Source organism: Toxorhynchites rutilus, chromosome 2 (genome assembly GCF_029784135.1).
Source record: "Toxorhynchites rutilus septentrionalis strain SRP chromosome 2, ASM2978413v1, whole genome shotgun sequence".
In the NCBI taxonomy this organism is placed as follows: domain Eukaryota; kingdom Metazoa; phylum Arthropoda; class Insecta; order Diptera; family Culicidae; genus Toxorhynchites; species Toxorhynchites rutilus.
In genome coordinates, this window is record NC_073745.1 from 290,670,666 (window position 1) to 290,685,932 (window position 15,267).

Below are 15,267 nucleotides of genomic sequence, written 5' to 3' on the forward strand. Positions count from 1 at the left end.
GCTATATGATTGTTCACTAACATAACTACCACAACCGGCATGACCAGCACGAGAAACTGTGGTTCAGCCACAGCGTCGCGCGAGTCGTGTCTCACGAGCGCTCCACCATCTCGCGTCATCTGGCCAATTTGCGCAGTTCTATCTGTTTTCATTAGCCACAAAAACAGGCGCTATATCAATTTGCGCCTTGCCTCAGAGTTTAAACAAGACGGGTCTATGGTACTAGGTGAGGCCGTTTCGTCACTAAGTTGGTTAGGGAAGCGGTATATGAAAACAGCACGGAAGAAAGTAGAAGGGGAATTATTTGCTTGTAGCGTGAAAGAGACAGACTGATCACGAGCGAGCTTCGGCAATAGCGTATTGTGTTTTGTTTACAAACAAAACACAGTAGACTTCCAAGATGGCTGAAGAGTGGTTTTAGCAAGTTGGCCCACCTTAGTATATACTTCTAGGCGCCTTGAGTTTAAAGTCTCTTTAATTCAATACCGTTACCGTGATTTGGCTGGTTTGTTCTAAACTGGACCATTTCAATCTAGTGCTTTCGCTGGCGAAGTCGCGTTTTTTGTGCTGTGCTGTTTCCTTTGTGTTCGTCCCCCTCTTTTTCTCTGTCTGTCTGTGTAGTGTTTAACCGTGTAAAAATGCTTTACAAAGTAGTGCAAATCTCGCCGAAATCAATTTTTGATACCAACAACGTGATCGTAAGTTTTATAATATTAGAAACGAACTTCAAAAGATTAGAGTGGAACATGTATGCACCGCAATGGCGTCAAATGTGTTGTACGCCATCATTTGTGGTAAATGATTTTATTGTTTCGCTATCTACTTGTAAAGCGGTTCCATAAAATTACTTTGTGCACATTTTTGAATTAGTCCATTTACTGTTATGTAGAATGGAGATTTTTTTCGTTTAACTTCACGTTTTTACGTTTCTAATTTTCTTTTTTTTAATTCCAGGGAAACAGATGCAAAATGGACGAAAAGGTAAGACAATTCATTGGCATGTCACACTAATGATTAATCGAGTGCACCAGTAAAATTGTTATTGCTCGTTTTCTCATACTCAAATTTTAAATCAACTTTGTTTTACGCACTTTGGAACGACTTGCACAAAGGAAGCCACAGCCACTCCTCGGATGGTTCCGGATTTCCTCTCACTTCTGTCCATTCTGTCACTAGCAGATGAAAGCTCTTCATGAGCTTGCTCGTGTGGAATGAAAATCGATAGCAGATATGACACACTTGACCTGACCACCCGTGCGAACGGGCTTGAGATCACATAATTCATGACGATTTTAACAGCACTTTTGCTTATCCACGAACAAGCCTCTTTTTAGCATCTATCTGTATGCTACCGAGAGATCCGATAGAGAGGACAGCTATGCCGGGTGAATGTATTTCGTGGCTTGGGAATTTTAGAATGGAGAAAGAAGCATAAGTATATTTTACTGAAGGTTTTCATAATTTGGGAAAAGATAAATCGGGGCAGAACGAATGTTGGATTTTATTGCGTCTTTTTAGTTTTTATTTGCGAAAAGAGATCTTGATTAAAATGTTGTTTTCGCTAATTATCAGAATAAAGAAAAGGGAATTGTTTCGCTTGTCGATTTTTATGGCTTTGAAATGCAGTAATGTCTAATGCGGGCCTTACACGGCCAATATTATTGCAGAGTGTCTACCTTAGCAACCTTGAAAATCAGGAAATTCGTCAACAATCTGGAAAATATGAAATTCCACCGATTAGAATTTGACTATTGTAGTAATTAGAAAGTATATGATACAAAAACATGTATTTGACTAATTTGGCTCTGTAGGTTTCCCAGTGTAGGGTAAATGATGCAGTTTTGTTCGACTTTGGGTGTTTTCACGCAACTTGTGAATACAAATCGATTTTTCTTCATGAAAGTCACATATAATCAAGTTTGGGTTTGTTGAAAAGCCCCAAGTCTCAATATCATGAGCCGTTAATTTTTTATGCTTAACTATTTTCTTCAAAGAGAAAATATGATCATGGTTTGTCCAAAAAATTATCATGGCTTGTCCGGTTTTAGAAATCACTATTTTTGAATTATGAAATTCGAAGTTTCAAGTAGATGTTGTATTTCTCTTTGCTTGAGTTTACTGTCATCATATTGATCCATTCATAATTTAGGCTTTGTTCAGAATATTGCCTTTTCTTTGGCATTTTAATGGTGAACACTGCCGCTCTACGCATAGTTGTCCCATGTTTCTTTTTGACGATTTTTGACAAAGACGATGTTTTTATGCATAAATCTTCCGGAAAAACACAAAGAAAATTATTGTTCCCGCCTTCAAAGTTGTTTTTTTTAAGCAGGGAACAAACAATCCATGTTGTCCCATGTTGATATTCTAGGCATAACTGTCCCGTCATGTATTTTATGTTGATCCATTATAAATGAATCGGTTCAAGTACAATAAATTTATGTCACGCTTCAGCAGGGCTAATGCACTCATTTCTGGCTTTGAAAAACGAACTAATTATCGAATAAGAAAAAAGTATAAGGTACACCAGGGTAAGCTGAAATGATTTTTTCGAAGTTCAATTTGAAAGTTATGTTTGAAAATCACTAAATATAAGTCTGTATGCAGCATATACAAGGTATAACAGATGACTTTCGATGAAAAATAGGGATTCATACTTGATGGTTGGAAAAATATCAATTTTGGTAATGTTTAGTTTTAATATGCATTTTTTCAAGTTGTCCGAAGAGCGGGGTAAGTTGAAACGCAGAACTATCATGAGTTTAATGTGTGGTTTTGCTTCTCGATCTATCTACAACTGATATATGAAACACTAAATTGAAATAATTACATATAAATTTCAGGAAAAAAAAGAGGTATCAATACCCGTGAAATGTGGGAATGTAGTTTAATACACACAAAATGGACACTACATACTAGGAATTAATATGCGGAAAAAAAGAAAGGAAAGGTCTGAATACGTACCAAAAAATCATCCGGTGGTGGGTCCTTCTGGGACTTCTGAGCCTGAGAGGCAGTGAAGGTATGGAAAAAAATAATTGTCGAATTTAAAGGACCGACCATGTACATTTTGTTTATTGCTCCAGAAAAATGACCTGTGCAAAATTTCAGCTCAATCGGACATGATTTAGGGGTGCCTCAAAACACTCAAAGTTTTGATTTTTTGGCCACTTAGTCCCAAAAGGTCGATTTTCGGCCAAAATTTTTTTTTCGAGATGACACCAGATCTCGACGTTTCATGTATTTTTAAGCCATTTGGCAATTTTGGAAGATTTTCGAGGATGAAAAAATCAAAACCTTGAGCGCTTTGAGGCACCCCTAAATCATGTCCGATAGAGCTGAAACTTTGCACAGATCATTTTTGGGGCCAATAAACAAAATGTACATTGTCGGTTTTTGAAATTTGACATGACCATTTTCGCTGCCACCCTAGTGCCCATGAAAATCGTCATATCTTTTTTTCATATGGGGCTTCCTGCCAAATGTTGATTTAAACGATAAAATACTCTATTCAAAAAAATTGCTTATTCGGACTTCATTTACTATTGTCGCAGATGTCAAAATTTAAGTTTTTAAACTTAAGACATTTGGCATCAAAACAATTTTTTTTTTGAAAACCCCAATGATTTTTGGTTTTCAAAAAATTTTGCAAATCAGCATGTCACAGGAAGTACCATATGAAAAATTAAGATGACCATTTTCGTTGGCACTCTGATCTAAACGTTTTGCCTCGTATTTTTGAAAAAACGACGAAATCCCAGAGAGTCGATTTTTGACAAAAAAAAAAACGAGATGACAAGATCTCGACGTTTCATGCAATTTGAATACATTTGGCTTTAAAAAAAAATTGTTTGCACCACTGGGAAATTTTTGAAGATAAATAAATCAAAACTTTTAGCGCTTTCAATCGCTAATTCATGTCATAAAAAATAAGTCCTTTTTGAAATATAAAAAAAAAAATTTTTCCAAACTGTATATTTTTTTTTTCCCTTTTGTTTTGTTTAGGCTCATTAACATTTCAGCTGTAACAGAGCCGAATTTTAATCGTGTACATGTCACATATTTATCATATCTATAATTAGCACATTACACAGTTGCCATTTTTCGGCGTTAGAGTATTCCCTTCTATACCATTGGAAATGGTACATATTTACACAGTAGCCATTTAGGCGTAAGAGTTTTCTATCTGTCCTTCCATTATCCAGTTAAGACTGGACAGCGGAGACAGTCGTTGATACATTGTTGAGTTATTTATAGAACAGCAGCCCGATGTTTCTTGCAGAGCAGAGCAGTTGTATGGATGAATCGATCTTATTTCGACCGTGGATCGATCTCCATCGCTGATGATTGTTGCGTGGACGTAGTTATTCTGTAACAACACAGATGGTCAATGAGGGCCCTGAGTTTTGAACTCACGATCGATCGCTTACTAAGCAAACGCGCAACCAATGTGGCTACGGAGACCCCCAAAAACTGTATATAATCGAGTCCAAAATTGTTTATAATCGAATCACATATAATCGAGTCTGTATATAATCGAGTACGACCTATATTCATATCAGAAAATCAATTTTGGGCTAGACGAAGTCCGCCAGGTTAACTAGTAACGATATAGAAACGTATCATTGATAATATCTTGAAATAACATAAAAATATATGCTATTAGAAATGTTAAATGATAACTAAAACAAACAACAAGCCTTTGGAGCTGAATAAGCAGAGTGTCGTACTGCACTCAAAAATTATTCCGCTGGGGCCATGAGTGCAGCACTGCATACGCGAAATCTTCCAAAGTTTCGAACGTGTGCGCTACAGTACACGTTTTACGTTAAATCTAATGTGTTTTTCGTTTTCTACTGGCCTCAATACATAGTAGGACACTTCGATAGAATAGTTTGGCATCACTGCTTGTATTATTCTACCAATTACAATGCCCGAAATGATCCGAAAAGTTTTTGTGTCTGGATTATTGTGATAGAAGACATTTTACGAGTTTGATATAGTGTTATAAAAATTGTAATTTCGAAAAAAAAATTGGAGGAGAGCAACGAGTGGGAAAAGAGGTAAAACGAGAGAGTTTTTGTTTCTCACGAGAGCGGTGTTGCTAGTAAAATTATGCGGTCTATATGAATATATATATATATATATATATATATATATATATATATATATATATATATATATATATATATATATATATATATATATATATATATATATATATATATATATATATATATATATATATATATATATATATATATATATATATATATATATATATATATATATATATATATATATATATATATTTCAAGGGATATCAGCGTTAAAAATGGAAAATATAATCTGACTACCCTTCCCTTAGTTTCTATCGAGCTAAATAATCAGATACTCTCTGAGACTTAAAAATCAGGATCTGCTACATTAGCTGAATATAAATCATTCGCTTTGCGTAGTCCGTACGATCCTGCTGTTTCATGATGCATGGAGAGGTTCGACATGTATATCTTCTTCTTCTTGAATGGCGTTAACGTTCCCTGTGGAACTTTTGCCGTCTCAACGTATGTGTATTAACTAGCGTCATTTATTAATACTTAGTTGAGATTTCTTAAGCCAAATAACACGCTTTGAATGTATTCCGTATAAGCTCTAGAAGACGCGTGACCACAGTGCAAGTCGGAGGAAATTTCTCTGACGAAAAATCCCCCGGCCAGAACGGGAATCGAACCCGAACACCCGGCATGATAATGTGAGACGCTAACCTCTCGGCCACGGATGCACTCGATATGTATATGTTAGAGGCAAAGAAGAAAATGAACTTTCTGCACCGAAAGCGTATATGATGGTTTTGCTTGCGTGCTGGTGTGTCATGAAGTGCGAACCGATGCATAGTTGTCGCGTTCTATTTTGTGTCGTGATTTGCAGCACGTAACAACAAAAAAAAGCCGCTGGGGGAATTCTGTATGACCATATTTGAACGAACGAAAGCGATTTTTTCAGTGAATGGATCAATTGACAAACACTGAATTTTATGCTAGATGGGTTCCTGGCACCATCTATATACAGTAAAACCATAAGCTTAGCATAGAAATCATGAGATTTCTATGCTAAGCAATACGCCTTGAATGTATTCTAAGTGATTAGCTCAGGATCGTGTGTGACTTTAATGCAAGTCAAAAGGGTGTCTTCGACGAAAAATCCCCAGCCGTTCTGAAGGGGCGAGACGGATATTGCATAAACATTAAACAACGAGACCCCGCTAAAGGTAATGCATTCATTATGAACATCATTTCTGATTTTGAATTGCATCATATGATGTTTCCATATGATCAGGATAACGCTATTCTACGATGTCGTGAGCAGGGTTGCCATAATAAAATCTGTGATTTTGGTCTCAAAATATCTTTTTATCTGTATTTTGACGTAGGACTACGTCTTACATTAAGTGTGACAAATCAGAAAACAGGTCACGTTTTTATGAAATAAAGTTAAAGTCAATAACTATTTTTGCTGCGAACGGATTTTAACGATTTGCATACCAATCGAATTGAACATTTTCTAAGATTTGTTTTATATGCTATACATTACAATCCCATAGTCTGTATATACTTTAAATTGATGAAAATTGCAAGCATTCCCATTTTCCCATACATTTGTTCTGTCCATTTGTGTGCAATCCCGAACAGAGCTATCAATAACGGGCAACTTATGCAGGCGCTAGAATAGAACTAACGAATAGGAATAGCGAAAAGAGAATATTTGCGAAGTAAACTCCACCCTTGCATAGAACAAGTATTGCATCTCCTCTGAGGAAAATTCGCAGAATCTGTGCCCGAAACAACAAAGGTCGCTTATTCTACTCCTTTTTGTGTTTTATGTTTCCCCTCGAGCTATGAACGCTAGCGAATATTTCACTTGAAGTGTATCTGGCATTGCAATTAACACAGTTGAATAACAAGTTAACTAAATTGCGCGAAATTTAGAACATGTTCATTTCCTGTACATGTGAATAGCACACCTTCGATAATTTTAGAATGACATTTTTTTTATACTTTTTTTTTACTAAAGAGCTATTTATGAAATTTCGACGTATTCGCAAATAATATCCGAAATGATAAACCAACAAATTTTAAAAAAATAAAATTGCATAGTCTTACGTCCTAAGCGGTCGTGTCTCGGATACAAGCCCTCGAATTTTTTTCTCATGAAATCTGTATCGAAATCTGTATCAACGCTTCGCCGTTGTTTGTCTGCTTTCAGCCACCACAGCAAAAAAGCAATACTAATATTATAATTTAAGCAAAAATGAATTAGTTCACACTTTTTCTAAACGAGTTTTTAACGTCTTGTGAACCAAAACCGAACCAAAACTGTGCTACTATGAAAAATAGATAACGGTACTGAGTTTTTCTACAAAAGTTGTCATCCAGTCTTGAGGAAAGGATGATTGGAAAGCTCCATGTATTACGGAACTGTGTAGATGTGGAGAGCATTGTTCTGTATATTCAAACAGAAAGATAAAAGGCGAAAGGCACCAAACTAATTATTTTTGTGATACATGCGAAAGATATCATACGAAGAAGAATTATAGCAAATATTTTTTAAACATAAACATTAAAACATTGTTTAGTGAACACTTATCAGAAGCTTACAAAACATAATAGAATCTTGTTCATCTTCCATAATCTCAGAAAGTTATACATCACTGCTTCATCATGTAAAACAATTGCGACCAGTACGACACCATGTCGATATTTAATACGTCCGCAGAGGGTTAAATTTATAAGTTAAATTTTGAAGCATACTCTTAGCTTTATTGATTGGCATAGTTATTATGAATTTGGCGATATTGATGGTATCCACGTGAAATTTGTATTTACTGTGCTTTAGTAAGAAAAAGATAAACAGTGTTATTTATTTATTGTAAAGCTAGCCGATGACGCAGACTTTTGCATCTTTTCACCTTAGATTGAACATGATAAAGCAATATTACACGCTGCATATGAATGCCAAAATGACTCTCAATTAGACTGATTCGAATGCTTTATGAATAAAATTGGTGAGTTTGGAAAAAAATATTGAGATCAAGTCATAACTAATATTGGATCGTTATTTTGAAAAATCTGTAAATCTGTATGAAATCCTAAAAAAATCTGTAATATGTATCAACAGATTCTTGGTTTCAAAAAACCTGAAAAATCTGTATAAATACAGCACGGACTCGATTATATACAGTTTCTGATTTCTTTTCACTATATATAATCGAATAAAAAAAAATATTTTTATTGTTTTTTTTTGCATGTATTTTTTTTCTTTTTTTTTTAATATGAAAGAGGAATTTGATTATTGATTCATCCCCTTAAAGTCAGAAAATACCTTTCTCAAATGAAAAAAAAATTATCCAGATTCTCTCAGAGGGTGATAGACGATCATATTTGATGGAAAAAATTCTTCTACGCATATGTTCGAATTTCAACAATGACAGAGTTATAGAACTTTTTTTTTTGCTTCGGACTCTGTTGCCTCGAACTGGCTCTACATTACAAAGTACGCTACGGAAGACGATTCTGTTGCTTTCATTTGGAAGATGAGAAAATTTGATACAGGTTATAGTAGTGGAACATCTAAATTAATGGATTTTAACAACATTTTGGAAGTGAAAAACTTAAAAGTTAGTAATTGTTAATGTATTATTATTAATGTCATCCTGATTTTTTTCTATTCAACTGGATTGTTTCTTTCAATCAAACTGAAGCTCTCTAACCGCTCTACAATTTGTTCTTTGACACCCAACTTCTATCTATCTTAATTTGGCTGCAATATCGATATAATTAATTCTTCGTGAAAATTCAATCAAAATCTTAAAAAATCACGATTTTTACCCCACTGTATATGAATCAGTCAGTTAAATTACACCTTAACGTTGAAAGGTTACATTTCTTCTTGAAATAAGTCATATTTGAAACATGAAAATATTTTTCTTTAAACTGTATATAATCGAATCACATATAATCGAGTCTGTATATAATAGTTACCCTGGTCGTGAGCTGTCCTAACAATTTATGATCGACATATACGCAAAGATGAAGAGCGTGTGTTCAAACTAAAAAAACAGGAAGTGGGTTATATATGTGGTATAACCGCAAGGGTGACGTAGGACTTTTGTTGATTTAGTAATCATTTGTTTTTAGTTACATCCGAATCAATTCTGAATGAATGAATAAATTAATATTTGGGGGACTACGAAAACGAGAGTGTTACGTTGAAGGCACAATACAGGGTAACTTCGATATAACGTACATTTTACTTTCAAAATTGTACGTTATATCGAAGCATAATAAAGAACTCAGAAACGTAGCTTATATTACTTTATTGTGTTGCTGTTTGAGTAAGGTTGATGAATAAATTCAACTAGAAGACGAAACCAATCTTTCTCTTCGTAATGTTGATTAAAATATGATTCATTTAGAATCCGGAATCACAAAAGTTGTATTTCGGGATTGGTTAAAACTACAAATCAAGATTTAGTATCAAAATACGGATAATTTACTGTTCTTTCAGAAAAACAATATTCAAAAAATTATTCCTCTGGACTTTGAAAATGTGTACGTTATATCGAGGGTACGTTGTATCGAAGTTTCCTGTATTCAGCAAAAGAAGCAATCACACGAAAGTTGTATAATATATATAATACATTGCTTGTATTGTGATATGATTTGTATTCCATATCCAATGGACAAAATATCTGTTGCATCAAATCAGTCTACATAATTTTTGCGTTCGCTCATCCTTTCTCACAACACCCATTTCTCGTTTGAGAAATTGTTGAGTAAACATCGTTTGCCAGTGCGCGTGGAGCGGGAATTCCTCCTTAAGATTCATTACACCTCTAATAAATTGCCGAAAGACGTGGTCTTACGTTGATCGCACTTGATTGAAAAATCACAAAACCAAATGTATTTGGTCGCAGTATTATATGGATAGAAAACATAATAAACTCTTTCGCTTGAATGTAATTTTCAATTCCAAGGGAACTGGGAGATTATTTTTCAGCAACGATAACATCTTTCCAGATTCTCGAAGCCCACCAGTGGTTAATGCTAACTCGATAACCACCTGTTCATTGCACTTGATTGGAAAATCACAAAACCAAATGTATTTGGTCGCAGTGTTATATGGATAGAAAACATTAAAATAAACTCATTCGCTTGAATGTTTTTTCAATTCCCAGGGGAACTGGCAGATTATTTTCTAGCAACGATAACATCTTTCCGGAACCTTCTTGACGCTGGATGGCAACCAAACGAAAATAGTTCCGCGCGTGTATGTATGTGTGCGTGGCGACTGCTCCGATGTCTCCGACGTTTTTCGGTGCTGATACTCTCTTGGTGGCCTTCTCTTTTTCTTCTGATGGACCGGCTTTTCTGCGCCCTCACAGTTCCAAACGAACTGAATGCGTTCCAGGCCAGGTAATGAATCCCTCGATCCCTCGCCGTCCAGCTAGTTCAGTAATGATGTTGTCTTGTCGATTGGGGTACAGACTAGGGGGGCGTTGTCTTGTCGATGTCACCACGAAAAATGAATGCGTTTCACCACCAGAGTGTCGCTGAAGTATGCCTTTTGTCCGTGATTGAATCGAGAGAAGGTGTGGTTTACGATGGCAATTTGCAAGGCAAACTAGGGGCGAACGAACTCTCTGAGTTTGATATTTTGAGCGACTGAGCAAGAATCGATTGAAAATTATGTGATTTTCGCGATGCGAAACATTTTTCGTTGCGCGCGCATCCAATATTGAATACGAAAATATCCTACTGATGGGAAAGAATAATCTTCAGAAGCTTTCCTGCTAATTGCACTTGACGATAACGATAACATCTTTCCAGATTCTCCTCGATACTCGAAGCCCACCAGTGGTTAATGCTAACTCGATAACCACCTGTTTATTGCACTTGATTGAAAAATCACAAAACCAAATATATTTGGTCGCAGTGTTATATGAATAGAAATCATTAAAATAAACTCATTCGCTTGAATGTTTTTTTCAATTCCCAGGGGAACTGGCAGATTATTTTCCAGTAATGAGACAATTTCCCGGAAACTTCTCGATGCTGGATGGCATCCAAACGAAAATATTTCCGCGCGTGTATTTGTGTGTGGCGGCTGCTCCGATGTCTCAAGCGGAACCGTTTGTGGCATCACTCTCCTCCTGATGGATTCTCTTCTGGCCTAAGGTGCACAAACAGGCTCTTGGTGACACCGTTCATCAGCGCTCTCATGATAAACGAAGATAGCTTCTAACTGAGTGGATTTCCGAGCGGCGCTCGCTTATATACCGATTGGTAATTTCAATAGCCTGTTTTGAAAGCAATTTTAAGGCTATTGAAACAAGTTTTTGGATGAAAAAGTAACAAGTATATAACGCGTAGACATTTTATCTTTCGAATGAAGTGTTTATCATACCATTTCGTTCGGTTGTTTAGAAGCTATTAACGCTCAAAATCTCGGTCTCTGGAGTAACGCTTTCGTTTTCGAAACTTTGATTTTACACCCCGGTATAGAAATGAAAGACGTAGTTCTACGTCAAAAAATAAGTTATGTCGGGTCCGGTCCCATATATTGCTGGCTGTATTCGGTAGAATGCAAGACACGAGGATTACACATTGTTAGTTTGGTTGATCGACAAAATCGATAGGCCCTGAGGATATCGATAATGTAATTTCCTTAGAAATTCCCATCCGTCTACTAACCCGAATCAGAATTATCCAAACGAATTGCAATTTTGCGTTCTGTAATCCGTTCGACTCAAAACCAATCGAGTTATGCAAATGTGGTAACCTTGCCATACAATTCGACATAGTCGACATTGAGATCCGTGTTCCATTTATGTAAACCTAAAATGGTTATGGATTTTCGGGTAGAATAAACACGCGTTTTAAAACAAAAAGAAAAATAAATAAATGAAAAATTAGCTCTACATATCAAATGTGTTCTATGTAAAAAAGGAACACATTCTCTGCAAGTGGGGAAAAATCTTGAACGAAAATTGTGCCTGGTGATGACTTTATATTATAGATAAAGTTTTGGTGGAAATGCAAGGAAATTTCTAGAAAAAAAGTTAAGTTTGTATCAGGGCTATGTCTTCTCTGTTTCTAAACGACACCGAGTAATCATTTTCATTCAAACTTCAACAATTTGAATTTGTTTCCGGGTCTGCGAGTAAATTGCTCCACGAATACGGATGAATTACTTGCACGTTTGTTTTACGACAAGGCAAGGTTGTCACATTTACATAGAACGATTGAATGTGAGACGAACGTATTTAACACGTTGAGCCCCGCGTCGGCCCCTAGAGGCAGACGTTGAGCTTTTTGGTAGGAAAGTGCTGACTGACTGGGACTGACAGTTATTAAATAATAAAATAAAATTATATACTGTTTGTTTTCGGATGTTTTACAAAATGTGGCTACTTTTTAGTTGAATTGCTGTCTATTTTCTATCTTTACAATAAGTATCTTTGGAAACGCTGAGAAGAACCAGCCCGGGAGGCTGAAAGTCTCAAAAATAAAGAATAAAAAAAAGACGAGTGGGTAATGTCGGTGACATAACCGGAGTGACGTAGGACTATACAAAGGGGACAGCTTTTGCTAAATATATATTTTAAATATATTGTTTTATTTTCTTCTCCTACGTGAATTCCTACCTATCTACCTGAAAAATGGATTAGTTTACTGTTTACTCTTTATGAACATGTTGGGGGTTCTGAAAAAAACCTTTGGTGTTGTGTTTTTGCGTTTTTTTTACAAACTTGATTCTTGATTTTTTTCTGAAGGCTTTGTACTTATTAAATGTTCAACGTCGGGCATCTTTCGGCGTATACACATATCTTACAATCAAAATGATGGCTGTGATAGGGAATGCACAGGTGGTCATCAGCTCGTTCACTATCATATATTTCACTATTGAGCACATTACCGTACCTTAAGCTGTGGTTTCGGAGACGAATGAATTGTAAGATTTGTAGTCTCCGCAAACAAAGGAAATAAAAAGAACTGAGGTTTTGGAGACGAACTCTACGATCTGTCGAGAAATAAACGAGCTATAAGCGTTCTGAAAAACCAACAGTAAATATAGGGACGGATGACCTTCGGATTAAAGTCCTTTAAAATAAGAACAGAGCAGCAGGAAATACATAGCTCATCGTGTTGCTCCTTAGTTATTTCTCTATGCAATGCAGATGCAACGTCAGTCAATTTTCAACATCAGTTATCAACTAAAGAAAGCAGTTCTTGCTACCGATAAAATTCGTTAATGCTATCCTGCATACAATGTGTTGTAATTTGAAGCCACTTTTAATTCGGAAACCATACATGGGTTTGTGAAAACTGAATGATCAATTTAAAAAACCCCAACCACCAATAAGTTCAAGAACAAGCATAAACAAAAAAAACAGTTTATATTATATGTCATATTATGTCACTTTAGAATGCATTGGTATTGTGAAAAACTTTTAATAACTCTTCTTTGAATGGTTTAATGGCCCTGAAAAGCGCCGTGTTTTACGGTGGCTGGTTTTGCCACCAAAGCAGTTTGTATAAACAAACTTTTTCTTTCTTATACCTGCTGCCGTTTTGCGATTACGTTTGCCGCTCGCTGAAACTAGTTGTTGCCTTGATGAGCGCCGAACTGAAGCTGCTCTGTTCTTGATGCGGGTTTTCTGATTGTCGTGAGCAGCTTTGCAAGCCAACTCGAGCACTCCGACGGTCGAAACTCTATAATCGCTGTTAGGTATACTGGTGCTCCGGCACCAATCCGTTCGGCCTAGTTACCCTTGCGGAGCAATCAGTGAATGCGACCAACAGGGAACTGGAGACCTGCACGGTTCGAATGAGACTTTGCCTTTCCCTTAACTTGTCCTCCTTTGTTACGTCCACGATGCCGATGCCGTACAACCACACGGGTTTACGGTTTGAAAGAAAATAAGATATTTTTTTGGGGTCCGCGCGTTTTATACTCTAGCGGTACACACTCACAGGATAGAGACAAATCGGCAGACTCAGCCAAAGGGGCGAGTCCAACGAGACGAACGAATGAGCGTTAAAAGTCAGCGATGGCAAAAAAATACATTCATTACGATTTGTTCTCTCGTTGGATTCACATGCAGGCTAAAAAGGGTCCTTTTCAGGATCACAAAATTATCTTCAATCTAAAGAGTTTATTGTTTTGTTATCACTCGATATCCCCATCTTGTTCGGCTAAACCTTCCTGTTTAGCGATTTGTTGCCACTCGCCACAGCTTTCACAGTTGGAAAATTTCTTCCCATCCAGCTTTGTGACATGTTGTACAGTAAATTACATTCAATGGGACGTGCCGAAGCACCACTCAGTGTCGCATTGGAGGCGATTTTAACCTGTAATTGAACATTTGCGATGACAGTGGTACAGTGTCGACTTTCAATGTGGGGTCATAATTTGGATCTCTTTGTTTACAAAAATGTCCAACTAAATATGTCGCATTACATGTCCGTCCAATTAGCTAAATGTCGAACTAATTGTAAATTACTGTACTTTCAATCTGGAAACAATTTAAGAATTGCTGAAAATTGAATAATCAGGAAAGTCCCCAACTATCAATAAGCTCAGAACAACTGCCAAATTCACATACTCATCAGATCCTGGCAAACAAATTATGAAAAAATCAATCTGTGTTTTATTATTTTGGATATTATTTTAGAAAGCATTGAACTGTATTTCGTAAACTCTTTTTTGAAAGGTTTAATGGCCCTGATAAGCGCCTTGTTTTATGCAATGGTTCCAATTTAGAAAACTTTGTACTCGTGGTTTTGAAAAAAAACCATTTCGAACGCCCTCGATGCCGCCTTGTTCTGGATTTGCCACCAAAGCAGATTGTATAAAGAACAAACTTTTTTCTTCTGCTACCAGCTGCCGTTTTACGATTGTGTTTGCCACTCGCCACTCGCTGCAACTGCCTGTTGTCTTGATGTCCACCGAACCGAATGTGTTCTGTTCTGAATGCGGGTTTTCTTATCGTCGCGAGCAGCTTTGCCAGCTGACTCGATCACTTCGGCGGCCGAAACTATATAACGCCGGCTAGGTGGACTGGTGCACTGGTACTAACGCGCTCGGTCTAGCTACCCTTGCGGAGCAATTGGCGAATACACCTACGGGAAATTGCAGACCAACACGGTTCGAGCGGGATTTTGCCTTTCCCTTCACTTTTCCTCCTTTACCATGTCCAGACATGGC

General features: G+C 36.6%; 1 protein-coding gene across 2 annotated transcripts in view; it reads left to right on the plus strand.

Moving 5' to 3' along the window:
* Positions 1-522: 522 nt before the first annotated feature.
* Positions 523-15,267, plus strand: part of LOC129767695 (tyrosine 3-monooxygenase) — a 77,838-nt gene continuing 63,093 nt past the window's right edge. For both annotated transcript variants that reach the window (XM_055768848.1, XM_055768850.1), the window contains exons 1-2: positions 523-698; positions 955-981. In XM_055768848.1, the coding sequence (XP_055624823.1) occupies positions 639-698; positions 955-981 (87 nt within the window). In that variant the 5' untranslated portion in view covers positions 523-638. The remainder of the gene's footprint in view (positions 699-954; positions 982-15,267) is intronic.